Genomic DNA, 21,767 nt, shown 5'->3' on the forward strand with positions numbered 1-21,767 from the left:
CACGTGCAGTTGTTGCCTAAATGTAACAAAGTAAAAAATGAAGATGAAGTTTTAGTTTCTGTTTCTTTAAAGTGTATTTTGAAAAGAGGTTGTGTGTATTTCATGAGCAGCAAGTGTACATTTCTTCTGAAAACAAAAGTATACTTTGAAAAAATAAACAATGCATGTAACAATCATAAATTGACACGCGTCCAAAACTGACGCTGTAAGGGCACCTGGAGCGTCATATGCTGATGTGTAGAGCCACTGAGTATGACAGTATTTGGTGAGATAGGAGTGAGAATGTGTTGGATCTCTTCCAAACCACATCCCACTGGTTTTTGTGCCTAAATATAACCACAGGAAATGCCTCATCTCCACATTGCTCTATGTACGTACGCGAGTCCAGTGGAAGTCCATTTATTCAGATGGAAACGTCCCTCGTCTCGTTAGCTTAACTAGAGCCCTTTGGACAACAGCTAACAATGATGTACCATCACCAAAGTACAAAACTAGAACAAAATAGGCTAATGAACTCCCAGCAAACAAGGTGACATGATGAACAACGCAGCTAGGAGCTAACGTTAGGCTAACTTTAGCTAACGTTAGCTAGAGATGTTAAAGATAACTTTATATTTCTTTGCAGCAAAGTGACAATATGTTGCCTCAAACACAATGTTGACTTACCTTAGAACAGATGTAGACATCACTGTTAATCTTATTCACGTTGAGTTGATGTTGTGGTCTAACGTTACCACACAACTTTATCCAAAGGAGACACTTTTCTCGCTTGAGATGTGGTTTAAAGTGTAAAAATACACCTGGTCGCCCAGCCTCTCAGGATACCTTGTGTCAGAGTTGCATGTACCCCATGCACACCGTTTGACCATTTTTAAACTTCAAATCTCAGAAAAAGCTCATAAAACCCAACAAACTGACTTTCTGTAATGCATTTCAATGGACGTCCAGGCAGAGAATGTCCCAGTGTATGGGAATGGCTATACGCACTGTGATTGGCTCATCACGTTTGAGGGCGGGGCTCAGCCATAGGTCAATTCAGTTCAGTTGCAAAAAGTGAAAAGCTCAACACCTATTTAGCTAACATTGTAAGCATGCTAGCTAGCTGTCTGACGTGCAGGCCCACAGTTCACCTGCCAGGCCGACCTCCTCACTTATTTGTTGCTATTGGTCCTGTTTTTATCTCAGTAATGCCCCATGTGTATTTTCCAAGAGACTGGTCGACAACAAACAACAAAATTAATTTCTCTGCCATTTCTGCGGTGGCGTTTCTGTCCATCTGTGGAAAGATGTGAGGAGCTGGTGAACATAGTGACGTACCAAATGTCGGTATGTGACGAGGTCAGAGTGAAAATGTGCTGGCTCTGTGCATATCTAGACTCACAAGTCAGTCTTTAGACGTTTTGCTTAACTAAAGAGTGATGACTTTCTCCCTGATTTTGTGCTTAGATGGGCAGTTACAATTTCAGAGTTTAAAAAAACTCGTTGCAGAACCAATAGTAAATCCGCAGGGCGGTCCTTCGGTGGCTCGCTGAACTCTTGTGCTCGTAAACATAGTCCAACTGTGTTAAAAGTCGCTGTAAGTCCTTCATTTCCACAATCTTGTGGACTGAGCACACGTTTGATAAAACGGAGTTAAATCTCTCTGCATCCATTTTCAAGCGCTCTGTGTGTTTGTGTCTTGCAGACGAAAAAAGGGGGAGCGCACATTTCCAGGAGGGCGTGTCCTTTTCAAAAATGCAAGAGGCGTTGATTTGTTGCTGGCCGTTTTCTCCGGTGTGTTAAACACACTTTAGAGAGGAGTGTCCCCAGACTGTCAGAAGGCGGAGATCTCTGATTGTCTGGTGGTGAGACTAGTGCATATTGCACCACTGCAAAGTGTGCTGCTGACAAAATGGCGGTATTTCAATCAATCAATCAATCAATTTTATTTATAAAGCCCAATATCACCAATCACAATTTGCCTCACAGGGCTTTACAGCATACGACATCCCTCTGTCCTTAAGACCCTCACAGCGGATAAGGAAAAACTCCCCAAAAAAAACCCTTTAACAGGGGAAAAAAAACGGTAGAAACCTCCGGAAGAGCAACTGAGGAGGGATCCCTCTTCCAGGACGGACAGACGTGCAATAGATGTCGTACAGAACAGATCAACATGATAAATTAACAGTAATCCATATGACACAGGGAGAGAGAGAGAGAGAGAGAGAGAGAGAGAGAGGGAGAGAGAGAGAGAGAGCGAGAGAGAGATATGCAGGTAATGACAGTATCTTACAACAACATTAATGGAAGTAATAATATTATAGTTATAGTTCTGGTTACTGCGGTACAATATGTTGAAAGTATGTATTAATACCTGGCAGTATACATGTGTGACAATAATCATATGTGTATAATAACAGAAGAAGTATGACTAATGACTAATGATGGCAGCAGCAGCAGGAGGCATCTGGGACCACGGCAGCAGCACAACCACACACGTCACGCTGTCCAGGCACCGCTGTGATATGAGTTAATCTGAGAGACAGTGGAGCACAAAGGCTCCGGAGAAGAAGCCGAGTTAGTGACATCCAGAATGGCCGGGTTAGCTAGATGCAGTAATAGGATACGAGAGAGAGAGAGAGAGAGAGAAGGAGAGAAGGGGCCCGGTGTACTATAGAGGGGTCCTCCGGCAGACTAGGCCTAAGTCAGTTTAACTAAGGGCTGGTACAGGACAAGCCTGAGCCAGCCCTAACTATAAGCTTTATCAAAGAGGAAAGTCTTAAGTCTAGTCTTAAATGTGGAGACGGTGTCTGCCTCCCGGACCGTAACAGGAAGATGATTCCACAGGAGAGGAGCCTGATAGCCAAAGGCTCTGGCTCCTGATCTACTTTTGAGACTTTAGGGACCACGAGTAACCCTGCAGTCTCAGAGCGCAGTGTTCTGGTGGGATAATATGGCACTATGAGCTCTCTAAGATATGACGGAGCTTGACCATTTAGAGCTTTATAAGTTAACAGTAGGATTTTAAATTCAATTCTGGATTTTACAGGGAGCCAGTGCAGAGAAGCTAAAACGGGAGAAATATGATCTCGTTTCTTAGTTCCTGTTAGTACACGTGCTGCTGCATTCTGAATTAGCTGGAGAGTTTTTAAGGACTTACTAGAGCTACCTGATAATAGAGAGTTACAATAATCCAGCCTTGAGGTAACAAAAGCGTGGACCAATTTTTCTGCATCTTTCGGTCAGGATAGGCCTAATTTTCACAATATTACGCAGATGAAAAATGCAGTCCGTGAGGTTTGCTTTAAATGAGAATTAAAAGACAAATCTTGATCAAATGTTACTCCGAGGTTTCTACGGTAGTGGCAGGGGCCAGAGCAATGCCATCTAGAGAAACTATGTCATCAGATAAAGAGTCTCTGAGTTGTTTGGGGCCAAGAACAATAACTTCAGTTTTGTCTGAATTTAACATCAGGAAATTGGTGCTCATCCAAGTTTTTATGTCTTTAAGGCAATTATGGAGTTTAGTTAATTGATTGCTTTCTTCTGGCTTCATTGATAAATACAACTGAGTATCATCCGCATAACAATGGAAATTTATAGAGTGATTTCTAATGATGTTACCTAACGGAAGCATATATAGAGTAAACAGGATTGGTCCGAGCACAGAACCTTGCGGAACTCCAAAACAAACTTTAGTGCGTAAGGATGGTTCATTGCGACGTCAACAAATTGAAAACGATCAGATAAATAAGATTTAAACCAGCTTAGTGCTGAACCTTTTAAGCCAATTAAGTGATCCAGTCTCTGCAGCAGAATTTGATGGTCAATTGTGTCAAACGCCGCACTAAGATCTAATAAAACAAGTACAGAGCAGTCCTTTGTCTGAAGCAATCAGAAGGTCATTTGTAATTTTAACTAGAGCTGTCTCAGTGCTATGATGCACTCTAAATCCTGACTGAAATTCCTCAAATAAATTATTATCCTGGAGAAAATCACACAGCTGGTCTGCGACTACTTTCTCAAGGATCTTTGACATAAAGGGAAGATTAGATATTGGTCTATAGTTGGCTAACACCTCTGGATCCAGGGTGGGCTTTTTTTAGTAGAGGTTTAATTACAGCTACCTTAAAAGACTGTGGTACATAGCCTGTTAATAAGGATATATTGATCATATCTAATATATGAGTGTTAACTATAGGTAAGACCTCCTTAAGTAGCCTAGTTGGGATGGGGTCTAAGAGACACGTTGATGATTTGGATGAAGAAATCACTGCAGTCAATTCTTGAAGAGAAATTGGGAGAAGCAATCTAAATATATATTAGATTTTACAGCTGTGTTTGAGGTTAGATAGGTACTATCTGAGGGCAGGAGGTCATGAATTTTGCCTCTAATAGTTAGAATTTTGTCATTAAAAAGCTCATAAAATCATTACTGCTAAGGGCTAAGGGAATACAAGGCTCAATAGAGCTTTGACTCTCAGTCAGCCTGGCTACAGTGCTGAAAAGAAACCTGGGGTTGTTCTTATTGTCTTCTATTAGAGCTGAGTAATAGTTTGCTCTGGCATTGCGGAGGCCCCTCTTATAAATTTTGAGACTGTCTGTCCAGATTAAACGAGATTCTTCCAGTTTGGTTAATCGCCAATTCCTTTCAAATTTTCGATATTTGTTTTAACTTACGGGTTTGAGAGTTATACCAAGGAGCGAACTTTCTTTGCTTTTTAACTTCTTTTAAGAGGAGCTACAGAGTCGAGCGTTGTTCGTAGCGAGCCTACGGTGCTATCAACAAAATGATCAATTCGGGAGAGGTTAAAGTCGGCACGGGAAACCTCTGTTACTGAAGGTATTGGTATTGAATTTAACGACGAAGTAATCTTTTCCTTAAGTTTTGCGACAGCACTATCTGATAAACATCTAGTATAGTAACTGTTGCTGAGTGGCGTGTAATCGAGTAAAAAGAAATCAAAAGTAATCAGATAATGATCCGATAGCGAGGGATTCTGTGGAAAGACTTTTAGGTTATCAATTTCAATTCCATACGTCAGAACTAGATCAAGGGTATGGTTAAAACAATGAGTAGGTTCATGTACACCCTGACTGAAGCCAATGGAGTCTAATAATGAGATAAACGCGGTAGCCAGGGAGTCATTATCAACGTCGACATGAATGTTAAAATCGCCTACAATAATAACTTTATCTGATTTAAGAACTAAACTGGATAAAAACTCTGAGAATTCAGATAAAAATTCAGAATACGGGCCATAAAAGGTGACAATATGTCAGTGTTGTGTTTACAGTTTGTTTCTGCTGCCCTCTAGTGGCCAAAAAAACAGCTATCACATATGTAAAGAGTCTAAAATCAGAGAAGAGAAAAACATATTTTGTGAAGCATAAAAATGTATTTTCCTTTAATCATCAGAGGACCCATCAAATTTAATCCTCTGGGGATCCTGACTGATTGATGAATTAATTGTGCCTTTAATCTGAAAAAGTCTAAATCTTCAGTGTGTTTGTGCAGAGCATGTTTTGAGGACTCATTTGCATGGGATTTTATTTAAAAAGATCCCCCCGGGGGAGATGCTTAACTTTACTGACACAGTGGGGACCATCTGTGCGTCTTAGCTCACAGCCAAATCTGTTAACTCTGACTGAGCTTGGCACTAATTCAGCTGCAAACGGGGACACACGTTGAAAGGGTTCCCTTCTGGATGAGCTTCTCCTCTTTTCAGTAATGCGCGCGGATCCTCTCCTCTCTCCAAAATCACTTCACCCCGGGCTCTTGCGTTAACTTTCTCATAGCAGTGACGTCTAGATTGCAAAGAGATTAAAGATTAGGATCTGGAACAGCGGAGAGCCGTTGCATAATTAACTCCACAGCGAGGAGCGGAGTTATTCCTCAGCCGCGTCGCATAGTCCCGGTGTAAATGGCACAACGTGGGCGGCGCGTCGAGGAGACGGTGTGAAGCAGCGCAGCGGCTCCGCGCAGGACTCACAGGCTGGATATGAAGCGAGGGGACATGACGGTGTGACCGGCGGAGTAACGCATGCATGCAAGAGGACTTTCTGGTCCGGGGCCAAACGTGAAGGGTACGGGAGTGTCCGTCTGATGGTGCGCGTCTCTCCAAGGTGGATCCGGTTTCCAGTCCGGTAACACAAACTGACTTCGTTTCGCGAGAAACCGACCCGAACGGAAAGGACAGCTGACACATCTCCTCATTACTGGATCCCAGTATGATCCGAGCAGCTCGTTTGGACACCTGATTGTGTCCACGCGTCTCTCTCTGTGGACACAAGTCACATTCCCAACAACATTTATTTTCCGACAAATTGTGCGACTTTTCTCTGCACATTTAAACTCAGAGGAGACTCCGGGAGGATACAACACTGTCACTGAGTCACAAGAAGACATTTACCGTCACACCTGGACATTATGTGAAAAATAAAAGGTGTGGAAATGCGTCGCAAAGGCTTCTGTCTGCTTGAGGTAAGTTCTGCGCCTTTTGCGCGTCCGCTTCATCTTCAAACCTGCTTTTGGACATTTAATCAAAATATCTGAATAACAGATCTGTCTTATTCCGGCGGATTGCAGCTGAGTATAATCTTGGTGCGCGGGGATTTAACACATCATCCCGTCCAGATGTCAGTTTTGGATATTGTCTCCATCTCACAGCTAAAAAAATATCATTCACTGAATTAAAACCTTCCCCTGAACTAAAAGCTCTGAGCCAGGACAGGAGGCTTGTTCCTCTGCTCCGCACCTTCCCGCTGCACCGCTGCAAACACACCAACAACACTCTGCATCATATGAGTTAGGAATAAGAGCCGAGGGTGCAAATGACGTGTTTGCTCGTAAACAGAGAGACACGAACAGGACTTTGGGTTAAGATGGCATGAGAAAACCCTCCCGAGTGGCATGTTTCCTCCCTCTTTATGGGACCGGAGCTCAAATGCTGATGCTGAAAAAACCCGGATTTGGGACACTGGAGATTAGAAGTGTTAATGCAGCAAGTGCACTTCCTGTTCTCAGGCATGTTTGGGATCCCGTCATGAAAAGTCCAATTAACATATTTAAGTCTTTTCCCTGTGAGATGAGTCATCTGGTGTCAGCTCTGCTCCCAACAATAAGGACATGTGGTTAGCTGCACATGCTGATGTTGTTACAGATGCCTGAGGTGACTCACATCACTACCTCCTACCCATTGTGTGTGTGTGTGTGTGTGTGTGTGTGTGAGAGAGAGAGAGAGAGAGAGAGAGAGAGAGAGCTACCGCACTAAGAATAGTCAAGAATCTTCTGAACCCTTCTTTTGAAAGCTCTCCTGCTCCCTGCTTTCTATTCACGTCCCCATTGTTGTGATTTAAGATCAGCAGGGCCCCTCACATATCACATGTCTGCTGTAAGGTCAAAAAGTAACCGAGTACATTTACTCAAATACTGTAAGTTCAGTTTAGAAGCACTCAGCTCTTAAACTCATGCAACACCGCATACGGATACTCGGTTACAAGCAGAGGTCGTGCATTTAAATATTTATTTGAGGTCAAAAGTCTGAGCATCAAAATATACTTTATACCTTTACAATGAGGTCTTATTTTAACCTGTTATTATAGATAATAATTTATTGAATCTGCAGCTGTCGGATAGATATGGTGAGTGCAGTTAAATAAAATGTAGTGGATAAGACGGGTAAAGTAGCATGAAATAGAAATACTCTACTTAAGTGATGCTACTTACTGCATTCTCTTCCGCATCGAGCATCTACTTGTGTTGTATTTTGCAGATTATTCTTTATAAAAAAACACGCAATCACCTTCTACAATGTGAGGCACTGTGCAGTGAAACATCTCCCTCTTATTGAGGCATTTCAGTCTGACATTGAGTCTTTAAAGTTAATTTTTAAGAAATAAAAACTAAAAGAAAAAAAGGTCTAGTTTGAATATTTCCTCCTGCTTTCAATGCAAATCAACTTGTTTTAAGACTTTTTCTCAGATCAGCTTTTTCATTATTCAAGTGCTTCTACTTTGTTCTCTTTGTTTCAAGGGCATCGTTTTGTGTTTTTAGTGACAATTTTCAAGTGAAATAAAACTTCAGTTCGTGCTCCATGGTGACGTGAAAGAGTTTGTGTCTAAATCCTGTAGCAGAAGCACACTGACACTCTATGTGTAGATATTATAGAAGAGATTATAGGACATGATATTCAGCTGCAAACATGCGTCACTAATTTAACACAAATACAAAAATGTGCTCTGTAAGTTGTATAGTCAGCCATTCTGTATCCATCACCTCTTATCCTCTGGAGCCTATCCCAGCTGACACTGGGTGAGAGGCAGGGTTCACCCTGGACAGGTCACCAGACTATCACAGGACTGACACATAGAGACAGACAACCATTCACACTCACATTCACACCTACGGACAATTTAGAGTCACCAATTAACCTGCATGTCTTTGGACTGTGGGAGGAAGCTGGAGCACCTGGAGGAAACCCACGCTGACACGGGGAGAACACGTCAGATCACCTGGAGGAAACCCACGCTAACACAGGGAGAACATGTGGGAGCACCTGGAGGAAACCCACGCTGACACAGGGAGAACATGTCAGAGCACCTGGAGGAAACCCACGCTGACACAGGAAGAACATGTTGGAGCACCTGGAGGAAACCCACGCTGACACAGGAAGAACATGTTGGAGCACCTGGAGGAAACCCACGCTGACACAGGGAGAACATGTCAGAGCACCTGGAGGAAACCCACGCTGACATGGGGAGAACATGTCAGAGCACCTGGAGGAAACCCACGCTGACACGGGGAGAACATGTCAGAGCACCTGGAGTTAGGAAACCCACGCTGACACAGGGAGAACATGTTGGAGCACCTGGAGGAAACCCTCACTGACACGGGGAGAACATGTCAGAGCACCTGGAGGGAGGAAACCCACGCTGACACAGGGAGAACATGTTGGAGCACCTGGAGGAAACCCACGCTGACACAGGGAGAACATGTCAGAGCACCTGGAGGAATCCCACGCTGACACGGGGAGAACATGTCAGAGCACCTGGAGGAAACCCACGCTGACACAGGAAGAACATGTGGGAGCACCTGGAGGAAACCCACGCTGACACAGGGAGAACATGTGGGAGCACCTGGAGGAAACCCACGCTGACACAGGGAGAACATTTCAGAGCACCTGGAGGAAACCCACGCTGACACAGGGAGAACATGTTGGAGCACCTGGAGGAAACCCACGCTGACACGGGGAGAACATGTCAGAGCACCTGGAGGAAACCCACACTGACACAGGGAGAACATGTCAGAGCACCTGGAGGAAACCCACGCTGACACAGGGAGAACATGTGGGAGCACCTGGAGGAAACCCACGCTGACACAGGGAGAACATGTCAGAGCACCTGGAGGAAACCCACACTGACACAGGGAGAACATTTCAGAGCACCTGGAGGAAACCCACGCTGACACAGGAAGAACATGTGGGAGCACCTGGAGGAAACCCACGCTGACACAGGGAGAACATGTCAGAGCACCTGGAGGAAACCCACGCTGACACAGGGAGAACATGTTGGAGCACCTGGAGGAAACCCACGCTGACACGGGGAGAACATGTCAGAGCACCTGGAGGAAACCCACGCTGACACAGGGAGAACATGTTGGAGCACCTGGAGGAAACCCACGCTGACACGGGGAGAACATGTCAGAGCACCTGGAGGGAGGAAACCCACGCTGACACGGGGAGAACATGTCAGAGCACCTGGAGGGAGGAAACCCATGTGCTCCAGCTTCCTCCCACAGTCCAAAGACATGCAGGTTAATTGGTGACTCTAAATTGTCCGTAGGTGTGAATGTGAGTGTGAATGGTTGTCTGTCTCTATGTGTCAGTCCTGTGATAGTCTGGTGACCTGTCCAGGGTGAACCCTGCCTCTCACCCAGTGTCTGCTGGGATAGGCTCCAGCCCCCGGTGACCCCTAACAGAATACGGAATGAATTTAGGACTTGATTATAGATGGAAATATTTTTGTAGTTCTTTAACCAAACACAACAAATATGCCGCTTGCAAATCAACGCATCAGTGATGATATTCCTTTAATACATGTAAAACTCAATGAAATGCATTACATGTTACAGTTACCTGTACAGTCTAGACTGATAAACAGCTTTACAGGGAAGAGGAAAATGCGTGTTTTTGATTTTGGGGTGAACTGTCCCTCTAAGTGTAATTTTAAAGGTGTGAATTCACAGTACTGTCTACTGTGAATTTCTACATTATTTTATTGCCTTTTCTCGAGTAACCGATCTGTATATTTCTTTGACCAGGGAAAATGACACCCTGCTGATATAAACACAGGCCTGTTTGATCCTGTCGTCACATGGTGGCTGTCTGTCATTCAGTTGTTAAGCTTTAATTACTTGGAAGGAGGTGGACAGCAGGTACAGTAGGTTACTGTGCTCCGATACCTGCCCAGGATTCAGTGAGCGTGAAACAGATGCAGTGAGCCATTAGCAGAGCCGTCTTTGAAATCTGGGGCAGCGTAGCCTTTAACAAGTTGTGACCACAGACTGCTGGTATTTTACATTTCACGCTGCTGTAACCATCAGGTATGAAAGTGCTCTTTAAGATGCAAGAGTGACACATTCATGACACAGGAATTAATTTAGAGCACTTCACTCTGACAGATGTTCAACCCAGTCGCCAGGATAAATGTTGGTATTTCTGCAAACCATGGATACTTTACATTTGTACATTATTATGAAGCAAAGATGTTGAAATGCTGTGTTGCTTTACATTTCAACAGCACTGTGTTTAGGGACAAAAAACACTGAGGTATGGTTAGTGAAAGATCAGGTTTTAAACACCTACTTTTAGCAGCACAAACCGCGGCTTAAAATGCAGCCATGTCTCTGTAAAAAAAGAAACGCTTTTTGTGGCACTATGTCGGCAGGTAACACAGTAATGTCTCAGTAAAAAACAATCGCTCATGGCACAGTGATGTGCTGGTAAAAAAAACAACTCCTATTTGTGGCACTATCCCAGCTGGAAAAGCACTGATGTCTCATTAAAAAAAACCTTTTTGTTCCATTATACCGACAGGAGCTAAAGTTATGTCTCGTTAAAAAACAACCACTTTAATGCCTCTATCTCAGCTTGAGTTGCTGCAGTGTCCCTGTATAAAAACACGTTTGAGGATACTATATTCCGTGGAAACAGTGACATGCTGGTGAAAAAAACTACTGCTTTTTATGTCACTATCCCATCTTGAAAAACAGTGACGCCTTGGTGAAAAGCAACCACTTTTCGTGGCACTATGCTCAGTGGAAACAGCAATATTTCAGTAAGAACAACTGTTTTTTTGCCACGATTCCATCTTGACAAACAGCCATGTATTTGTTAAAACGCAAATGCTATTTGTGCCACTGTTGCAGCTAATGTCTCATTAGAAAAAACTTCTGCTTTTTGATGTCTCCGTAAAAATCAAAAGCTTTCATTCCACTGCACCATCCTGAAAAATAGCCTCGTCTTTTGAGCCATTATCCCGCCTGGAAAAACATCAGTGTCTCGTAAAAAGCGATCACTTTTCGTGGCACTATCCTCAGTGGAAGTACTAACATTTCAGTAAAAACAACTGCTCTTAGTGCCACAATCCCAACTTGAAAAACAGCTATGTCTTTCTAAATTACAACTGCTATTTGTGCCACTATCTTTGCTGGATGTCCCATTAAAAAACAAAACCCACCTGCTTATGTTTCATTATTGCAGCAGGAAATGAAGCAAAGTCTTATTAAAAAAACAACAACTGCTTTTCATGGCACTATGTTCACTGTGGAAACAGCGATGTGCAGCTACAAAACAACTGTGTTTCGTTCCACTATTCCAGCTTGAAAAACAGCCTTTGTCTTTGTAAAAACCAACTCCTTTTTGAGCCATTATCCTGCCTGGAAAACAGCCATGTCTCAGTAAAAAGGGATCAGTTTTCGTGGCGCTACCTTCAGTGGAAACTGTGATGTGCTGGTAAAAAACCTCTATCCCAGCTGGAAAAACAATAACGTCACAGTTAACAGCAACCACTTTTCTCGGCATTATCCTCGGTGGAAACAGCAACATTTCAGTACAAAACAACTGCTTTTTGTGTCACTACACACAAAGATAAACGCTTGTCGTGCCACTATTCTGACAGAAAACACAGCGACCGCTTGGTTAAAAACAGCCGCTTTTGGTGGCACTATCCTGGGTAGACACACAGCGACGCGTCGCTAAGAAGAGCCACAGTAGTGGATAAAAAGCTGCTTCAAACAAAGTGATGAGTCGCTAAAGAACAACTGGTTTCAATGACAGTCAGCTCATATACTATGTCTTTCTAGATATGATACGTATCAAACATAAATGTAAGGTATCATGGTTTACAGAAACATACAATGCCAACGTGTTCCTTCGGTGACTCAGCTGAGATGCTGCATTATTGAGAGGAATGATTTATTTAAGGAGGAAATGAAACATTGGCTTTATGGGTAATAGTAACCGCCCTCTCGTGTCCGCAGGGAACAGGTCGGTACTCAAGGACAGCTGTGTCGACATGTAACCTAGTTTGGGGTCAATTAGAGAGCGACCAAACAAAAAGGGAACTGATGACATTTTACAGTCTTTTGTGGTCTTTCCTGCGTCTCGTAAAGTGGTTGTGACAGACGCTGCCTGTGTGCCAGCAGCGATCACTGGTCACCAGTTCAACGTGCGGCACAATGCACACATTCACTGGACTGTCTCCAGCAGTCACAGGAAACCCAGATGAGATCAAAGTGTGTGAATGAAAAATTAATCCACTGTACTGCCATTTAACTCAGCGTTTACATCCCTGGTGTGTACATGGAGCAGATGCTATCTTACATTGTAGTCGTGGTTAAAATAAGCAAAGCCACACACACACACACGAGACCCAACCACACACACACACACACACACACACACACACACACACACACAACCCCTCCTGAGCTATATTTTTATAATTATGTGCATTATTTAATGTTTTCCCTTCGCACACATGTAAAGTAGGCTAACTGTAACTATGCACGCCATGCATAAACAGAAATATTTTGAATTTAGCATCACAGCCCTCCACGAAGGAGAAGTTCTTCGCCTTTATATTTTGTTGAACCCTCGTATCTGTAAACATGAAAGAGTGTGCCAGGGTTAAAATGATTACAGACTACAAAGTGCTCCAACTAAAGGAGTTGTTAATGCATGCATCATCTGCTCAAGGGCACCGAGAGTCTTTCAGTTGGATTCAGATTCGTCTGCCGTACGAGAGGGAATTAAAGGGGCGCGAGGAGATAGCTGTGTTTTACTCTAACGTTCTCTTAATATTTGATTTCACTGACTTGTGACTTTTCTGTGTTTGCAGGTGTGTGCCATCATCAGCCTCCTGCCTTCTGGCTGTTTATCAGATCTGACATGTGAAGCTCTGCTCATGCTGTCAGGAAATGTCTCATGTAAGTTTGGTGTTTACGACGACAGCAGCTGTTACAGGCTTTCTAAAGAGCAGTTACGTCCCGAGTGTTTCAAGTTGCATCACTGTTACTACACTTGCTTTCTCTGAACCCGTCGGCTATTAGCCTGATGACGATTTAGCCTCTGAGGGCAACGGCCAGTATTTCAGGCCTTCCAGTGTAGCCAGCAGACAACAGATGGGACTCGCTTTCACCCACATGGGCGAGGTGTTGCAGGAGGTAGTAGAGCGCTCTTTGCAGGCTGTTCGCATGCACTCTTCGTTTGATACCTCCAAAGACTAATGTTCACAGTGGGTGCGAATAAAACCATTCACACGAGTGAGTTACCTTTGAAGTCAATGTAAAGACGTGATTAGACGCAAATACCTGCCGAGCAGCAGGGGTTACAGGCTGCTACTCCGAAATATCGCCATTCCAACGGTCCGCCATCCCGAATTCTGGTCCCTGAGTCCTGACAGTGAGCTATGGCGAGCCTGTAGAAGCCGTATTTCCCATGCATGTTTGTTACCTGTTTTATAGGGAACTCCTCTGGTAATTTTATTAAAAAGCATGGCATATAGGTCCACAGTGACTTATTATTATTATTGTTGTTATTATTGGGTCTTATAAGAGTGGGCTACAATGAGTACCGGGCCATCAAATCACAACATCCGCGGTGAGAGGACATGGACTTGTGTGCGCTTTTATGCACGGGTCTAGGCAATCACAGATATTTGATGTGGGAAAGATGTAGCCAGATGTTTTACCTGTTTTTAAGCGGCACCGAGATACGTGGCCGCAGCACGAGTCACGTGCACCACTTCACCACCGACCCGTGCATAAAAGCGCACACAATTCCGTGTCCTCTCACCGCGGATGCTGTGATTTGATGGGCCGGGAAATACAGCTACTGTCAGGTCTCAGGGAACAGAATTCGGAATGGCGGACTCTTTGAAAAAAAGAGGAAGGGCCACCACTCCGATTAATGGCGAACGACCCCCCAGTCAGCAGGATGGATGTGATGCTAATGACACGAAATATGCAAGTTAAGCAGGGCAAATAAAACGAGTAGCACAATTTCAAGTCATACTGTACACTTATTCGCGAGAGTTTAAAAAGCTGAATTTTAGCGACCAATTTGCGCCGCGATAGCCAATCAGCATTAAGATCCTTCAGGGACGCATGAGGATGTACCAGCAGAAGTTCATTCATCCATTCAGCGTTTTCATGTTTGTATGAAGCGAGTCAACACAAAATATTCTAGCGTTCAAACTTGATGATTGAGTTTCTCGTAGGAATAAATGGACACCACATTGACTTGCGTACGCACACAAAACACGATGCAAATTTCTGCGTTGTGTTACACAACACAAAGAGTTACATAAATATTACAAAGAGATGTAAAAGAAGTGAAAAGACACACAAAACGACTACAAAAAGACCCGACCAACCGCAAGGAGACATAAAACCAGGAGAAAGTCTTTGTGTCTTGTTCCTTTGTAGGAGAGGTGGTGAGGACCTTTGCATGTGTACCCTGGGGCCCGTTGTCTCATAATCTGCCCATGCTCAGATGAGGGGGGGGAGGGGGGGGTCTGTATTCTGATATCAGTGTAGTATGTGGCATGGTGCCCAGCACAAGCAGGCTACAAGGCACACTATCAGTTTCCATGTGTACAGGCGGGAGACAAAACACACAAGCTACAGAACAATAAGAGGAGTATATTCTCTATGTCTTCATACTCGTGTAGTATTCAGTCTAGTTTGACTCATTTTCTAAGTTTAGAAATAAAACTAGTCCACAGTTTGACACTCAGTCCAGCTTCTCATGTCATTTAACCAAAATAACTCAGGATTGTTGCTCTGCATTCTTACAAAGGTGAACACAGGTTATCAGGCAATGGTGCACTCAGAGCAGAGGTTGAGACGGTCACAGAGCTCCCAGACGCACATGCAACAGTCTGCATGACTTGTAAGGAATTAGCACCCCACGAATGACATTATGTTCTTAACACATAGTTACATAGGTTAGGTGTAGGAAAAGAAACATACAAACACACAGGTCTCCTGGGGGAAAATCTTGTGTTGTTTGACCCTTCCACCACCCCAGCCTGCCTTCTTCACTCCTGTCGGCACATTAGTCACATGATCACAGCCTTCCTGATCTACAAATTGTAGTGCGTTACGCCTCGTTTCCACTTAGTTTTGTGTCTGTATTTCCGTATAGTATACAGAGTGCGCCCCCAGTGTTCAACGCAAGGAAATGCGTCTCTTTACAGACAGAAATTGTAGAACAGTTGATTTTGTCAGAGTACAGAGACAAAAACTGGACCAGTAATGTATCGCTACAAATACGTGCTGAGGTCGGCCCGTCAGGTGTGCGACCAGCCATGTGAAATATTCTGTTAAAAGACTTGTGATTCATTATGCATGCACTCTGTATGTCACAGAGCTAGCAGGCTACCAGTGCTAGCGAGCTAAGCATGCAGACATTGGGTGACACAAAAAAAGGAAGGAGTTTTGCACACACATTGGAGATGACAGTGAATGCCCGTGAATCTGTATAGTATGTACATATCTTACCCGTTACTGACTCTGATTTAGGGTAAAGAAACATGGTGAGGCTGTACCTTAAAATAACCCAAAGTTCACGCAAAGTTCACACAGTTCTGAACAGCGGTCTCCAGGGGAAAGTCCTGTGTTTTGTGACCAGTCCACCACCCTAACCTCCCACCTTACTAGACTGCTCGAAACCACTTCCTTGTTCACTCCTGTCAGCGCATGGGTCACGTGATTGCAGCCTTCCATACTACATGGGTTATACACAAATTACTGGCACATGATTACGTAAGATTTGTACAGATTTAGATGTGCTGCTTTTTGTAGGAAAACATACAAACAGTACATGAGAACAGCCTGAATGGAAACCAGACTGCTTTAGATACCAAATCTTGTCCTGTTGCCTGCAGATCCTGCATACAGATGTAGATAAGCTGAGTCTGCTTATAGAAATTACTGCACTTGTAATTGAATTGATTTTCAGTCTTTCATGTTTCACCAACACCCCCGCTGAAGGCCAAACCCTCGTCCTCAATCACAGCTCTCCTCTTGTGTTTATTGGCAAAATGTTTTTTCTTATTATTCTGTCTCCACATAGACCTCACAAGTACAGTAATAGTTGGTTATTAAATACTTTAAACCGCAGCACACACCCAGGGAGCACACACACACACACACACACACACACACACACACACAGATGCACAGGAATCTTCTTTTATTCGCCTCCGGGTTTAAAACTAATAAAGATGTCCCAGGTAGCTCTTAACAGATAATAACAATGCTGTCTGTGTTGTGTTATTATGCTGTCACGTCGCTCCGTGATGATGACTCGACCGGGTGTTGAACTTCTGTACTTTTCAACGCCGACTGAAATATGTCTCTAGGTTCAGATACCAAGAAGCTGTTGCAGCTCATGACTAATCATTTAATCACTGGGTCTACAAAATATCAAAGATTGAATAAATAATGTTCATGACATTTTTTCAGAGCCCAAGATGCTGCATTAATTGTCTTGTTTTGTCCTGTTAACAGTTTAAAACCCAAAATATCCAGTTTACAGCGACATAAAACAGAAAAGCAACAAATGCTTACGTTGGAGACGCTGGAAAAAGAGACTGTTTGGTGTTGTTGCTGCTCAAAATGACTTAAATACGATCAATGGATCAATGGATTATCTGAAGAGATGTAATAGTAGTTAAATAATTTCTCTTGATCAACCAAAAAAAAGTATAAAAAACTATATGCATGTTTTCATTTATTGCACGTCTGTCCGTCCTGGGAGAGGGATCCTCCTCAGTGTCTCTTACTGAACAACAGAGGGATGTCATATGCTGTAAAGCCCTGTGACGCAAATTGTGATTTATGATATTGGGCTTTATAAATAAAATTGAATTGTTTCAGTTCTGATTAATATCAGAAGTCAGCACTGAATTAGAATGAGATTCTTTGTCTTGTTTATTTCCTCTTTGATCAGATCTGATTTAAATCAGGAAACTTTTCAAACTTCAGACTCTTTTATGTTTTATTCAAAGTTCTTTTTTCAACTCTGCTGCATCGAGCAGTCTGACACATTCTGTACATGAAAACATATTGTTTTTATACCAACACTGAAGCTCAGGTATCGTATTGCCACCAATATTGAAAATTATGAAATGATTTCATGGTTTTTGGCTCAGAATATGAGAAAAGGATAACGGCCTTTTTACCATCTTTACCAAGAGTGTCTCTCCGTTAGTTTGGTGCTACAGTATTTACACTGAATCATTCAGCATAACGTTTGCCAACCTTTGTTATCTCTGCCATTACAGATAAGTTAATGAAGCTAAGCTCCAGAAGTTAACGTTAGCTTAACTAGAGCCCTTTGGACAACAGCTAACAATGATGTACCATCACCAAAGTACAAAACTAGAACAAAATAGGCTAATGAACTCCCAGCAAACAAGGTGACATGATGAACAACGCAGCTAGGAGCTAACGTTAGGCTAACTTTAGCTAACGTTAGCTAGAGATGTTAAAGATAACTTTATATTTCTTTGCAGCAAAGTGACAATATGTTGCCTCAAACACAATGTTGACTTACCTTAGAACAGATGTAGACATCATTGTTAATCTTATTCACGTTGAGTTGATGTTGTGGTCTAACGTTACCACACAACTTTATCCAAAGGAGACACTTTTCTCGCTTGAGATGTGGTTTAAAGTGTAAAAATACACCTGGTCGCCCAGCCTCTCAGGATACCTTGTGTCAGAGTTGCATGTACCCCATGCACACCGTTTGACCATTTTTAAACTTCAAATCTCAGAAAAAGCTCATAAAACCCAACAAACTGACTTTCTGTAATGCATTTCAATGGACGTCCAGGCAGACGAAGAGGAATGGCTATACGCACTGTGATTGGCTCAGCGCGTTTGAGGGCGGGGCTTAGCCATAGGTCAGTTGCCCACATTGGTGGAGCCCAGATGAGATGCCCATTTTGAGCTCAGACCCACTTGGCATCCAGTAGCCCTCACGTAACCATGTGAGACCCACTTGGGTAAAGCCATTGATGTGGGCAGTGGGCATGGGGCCAATATGGAACCAATGGACAATCATTTTCAAACCATTTTCAACCAATTTACCACCCATATGGGCCCCACATACAAATGCTGTCAGGGAACTGATGAGGACTGAGGTCTGATAGGAGGTTAATAACAAAACAAAACAACCCATAAGAATGTAAAGCAACGTGACACTAAAGACAGAAATGGTGCACAGGAGAAGACGATGGACAGAATATAGCAGAGCAGAGAACTCCTACACACTGTCCTCTACACTTACAGAAAACTTCAGTTTATTGGGAGCAACATTTTTGTGCAGAGACCTTCATCAGGTTATTTTCATTTCTGAATAACATGATGCAGCTCTCTGCACTGAATTCCTGATTAGTGAAAGTGTAGAAACCGTGAGTGAGATTTCTGTGCTCTGTTGTAGTAGACTTAGTAAACAACTACATATTTTATTTAACCTCCAGGCGTCCCATTATTTGGGGTCGCAATGTGTAAACAGTTTTTTCTCAGACCGACATTATGCAAATGTTTTACTTTATTACTTGTTAAGATATTTGTGGACTTCTAGCAGAGAAATAGAAAATAAGACATTATGGTCAGCCTACAGTGTAAAGGTATTTACAGACTGAAGCTAGCTAGGTTCACCAGCGGCTAAAGTTAGCATGTTGTACACACAACATGTACATAATAAATTTTAAGACTTACAGAGAGCTAGTGGCCCCGCACATGTACAATCTGGGCCTGCTTCTAACCTGATTTTTGAGCCACATGACTCACTTTGGAGTCTGAACCAATTTTGAATTTGTTGGCTGTCATTTGCATTGGAAAAAGAAAAAATCAACTGCAGTCCAAAAAGCATCTTCCCCATAGACCACCACTCAAAATGAGACGTCTGTAAATCTGTTCACAGGACACCTCCACACCTCCAACAAGTAAATTATGACACTAATGCACATATTCAGAGGGCTGCATACCACAGACGTAAATCTGGAGGCTAGAAACTTTTTTGGCGTATGGCCCAGGTGAGCAGCTCCGTCGGAATGACTAGGCGCCATCTTTGTAGTGATTATTATACCTTCATGAGCACACGGGGGAGCGAAAACCGATCAGCTGCTCCCGACCACTTATCGGATGTTTGGATGAATTCCTTACGTGTCTGAAATTTTGATCGGTCGTCATCAGGCTCTCACACAGTTGAAGCAGAGCCATGAGCCGATTCCCTGAGATCAGTGCTTCTTTCTTTCACTGTGCCTGTGCGCAGGTGCAAACAGAGTGTGTGAAAGCGCCATGGCGACACACTGCGTCATGTGGAGAGAAAATATCAAGGCCAGGTTCATCCAACTGTGGCAACACTCTACATGCCTCTTTGATGTTTCCTTCTCCTGCTGTCACAACCCATATGAACAAGAGAAATATTGGCAATAATGCATTAGTGTTAATTAAAGAGGTGTAACATGAGAGACCTGCAGAGATGAACTCTGAACTTTCAAACGAACCTTTGTCAATAGACAGAACAGACTATGAGGGCCAAGGGGCTGTTTTATCTTGTATTTTACACAAACAGTATGAGCACAGAAATCGTGACTTTGGACTTTAGATCATAAAGAATTTACTTGTGCAGTTGGAGCTGGAAATAAACAATATTTGTAAAACAGGCTCAGATTGTACCCTGTGCCCATGGAGGTATTTTTGTGTCGTTTGGTTGCAATCATAATCATATATCAGAACTGTTTTGAGAGCATATTTCTTGAACTGCAATCTAAAATCAAGTTTGTAAGTAAAAACATTTTGCTTATAAATCAGTCCTCTTTGCTTGCGAGTTAAAAAGTTTTGCTTAGAAGTTTAACTGCACTTAATGGGCGGGGCCTACGCTGATGAATGAGAGAAGAGTTTCTATTGGTGGGTTTGACCTGGCTCCATACAGAGCGGGCTACACCCACGATTCCCTCTCTGCCACTGGAAACGCTCAACAGTCGGCATTACTGCTACACCCAGGGGCATGGACGGTACGCCGTCGAATAGTTCTGCCCTGGCTAAACAAAAGCACTCTACATGCACCAGTTCAAATAAAACATTCTTGCTGTTGCACTGAATTCCCGGTGAACTACAGAACTCCCATGTTGCTTTGCAAGCTGTCATCCCGATTGAGACTGGCCAATAGAAACGTGTCTTACAGCTTTCAGTTTAGGCCCCGCCCACTAGGTTCAACTTTATACTCGCAAAACTTTTTGATTTGCAAACAGAAAAAAAAATGACTCGCAAACAAAACTTTTGGATTTGCATTTTTTAATCAATCATTTTTTTACTTGCAATATTGATACTTTTGCTCTCAAATCTTTTTTTTGATTGCAAAACCTCCTTGATTGAATAATAAAGAAACAAATGTCGCTCCATATGTGCCCAGCTTCATCCCAATTAGACTGCTAACTCCAACTAAAGCGGCTGACAGGTCACATATCAAACTGTGAAAGTAACAGAACATTACTGGGATTGGTTACTAATTAAATTACTGAATTTCATATTGTATTCCCTTACAATACTCATAAGTCATGCTCCTTTAAAAGTCATTGTTAAATAAAAAAGTACTCGGTTAAGGTAAGGGGGAAACTGACCTTGGCTTGACTTAAAAGAAACCAAAACTGACAGTATGGAGAACAACAGAAGCTGTGAACGGCCTCCTCTTGCAATTATGTTTTAACGCTGTTATTTTAAAATCATGAGTTAATTATTTTGTTATCGTGAGACAAAGCTTGTTTTCTCTTGAATACGGGATACTTTATGTTGATTCTCAAAAACAACAACAACCAAAAAAAAAAGGCAGATTTCTCAAGATAACATCATTTATCACATTAAAAATTCAATTTCTTGCATGTGAAGTGCAGCGTGCAATCCATGGCTGTGCTCAATGTGGAAAGAGTCGAACATTGAGCTGTGTTAGCAATTCCAACCGTGCTAACTGCTACTTAGCATGCTAGCTACTGCCTCACGGTTCCTCTCTGCCTCATCTGGAGAGGCGGAGACAGACTTGCTGAAGTAACTCAAACTCAGCCAGAGCTAACCTGCTAACCCAGCACTGGTGATGACGGCAGGCTGGTGGCCATCATCAGCGCTGGGTCTGACCTGTGTAACGGCAGCACAGAATCTTGCAGACCCGGCAGGGAGTTGGGGTTTGTGCTGACTGAATCCGAGCTGCTAA

General features: G+C 43.0%; 1 protein-coding gene across 2 annotated transcripts in view; it reads left to right on the top strand.

The window, feature by feature from the left end:
• The first annotated feature begins 5,991 nt into the window (after nucleotides 1–5,991).
• The window catches only part of LOC125880668 (corticotropin-releasing factor receptor 1-like), a 99,674-nt gene continuing 83,898 nt past the window's right edge, over nucleotides 5,992–21,767 (top strand). The window contains exons 1-2 of one of the 2 annotated variants that reach the window (XM_049563354.1): nucleotides 5,992–6,463; nucleotides 13,381–13,468. In XM_049563354.1, the coding sequence (XP_049419311.1) occupies nucleotides 6,434–6,463; nucleotides 13,381–13,468 (118 nt within the window). In that variant the 5' untranslated portion in view covers nucleotides 5,992–6,433. Of the gene's footprint in view, nucleotides 6,464–13,380; nucleotides 13,469–21,767 lie in introns of those variants that run through there. The other variant, XM_049563355.1, reaches the window with a different exon arrangement.

The sequence above is a fragment of the Epinephelus fuscoguttatus genome, linkage group LG20 (genome assembly GCF_011397635.1).
Source record: "Epinephelus fuscoguttatus linkage group LG20, E.fuscoguttatus.final_Chr_v1".
Classification (NCBI taxonomy): domain Eukaryota; kingdom Metazoa; phylum Chordata; class Actinopteri; order Perciformes; family Serranidae; genus Epinephelus; species Epinephelus fuscoguttatus.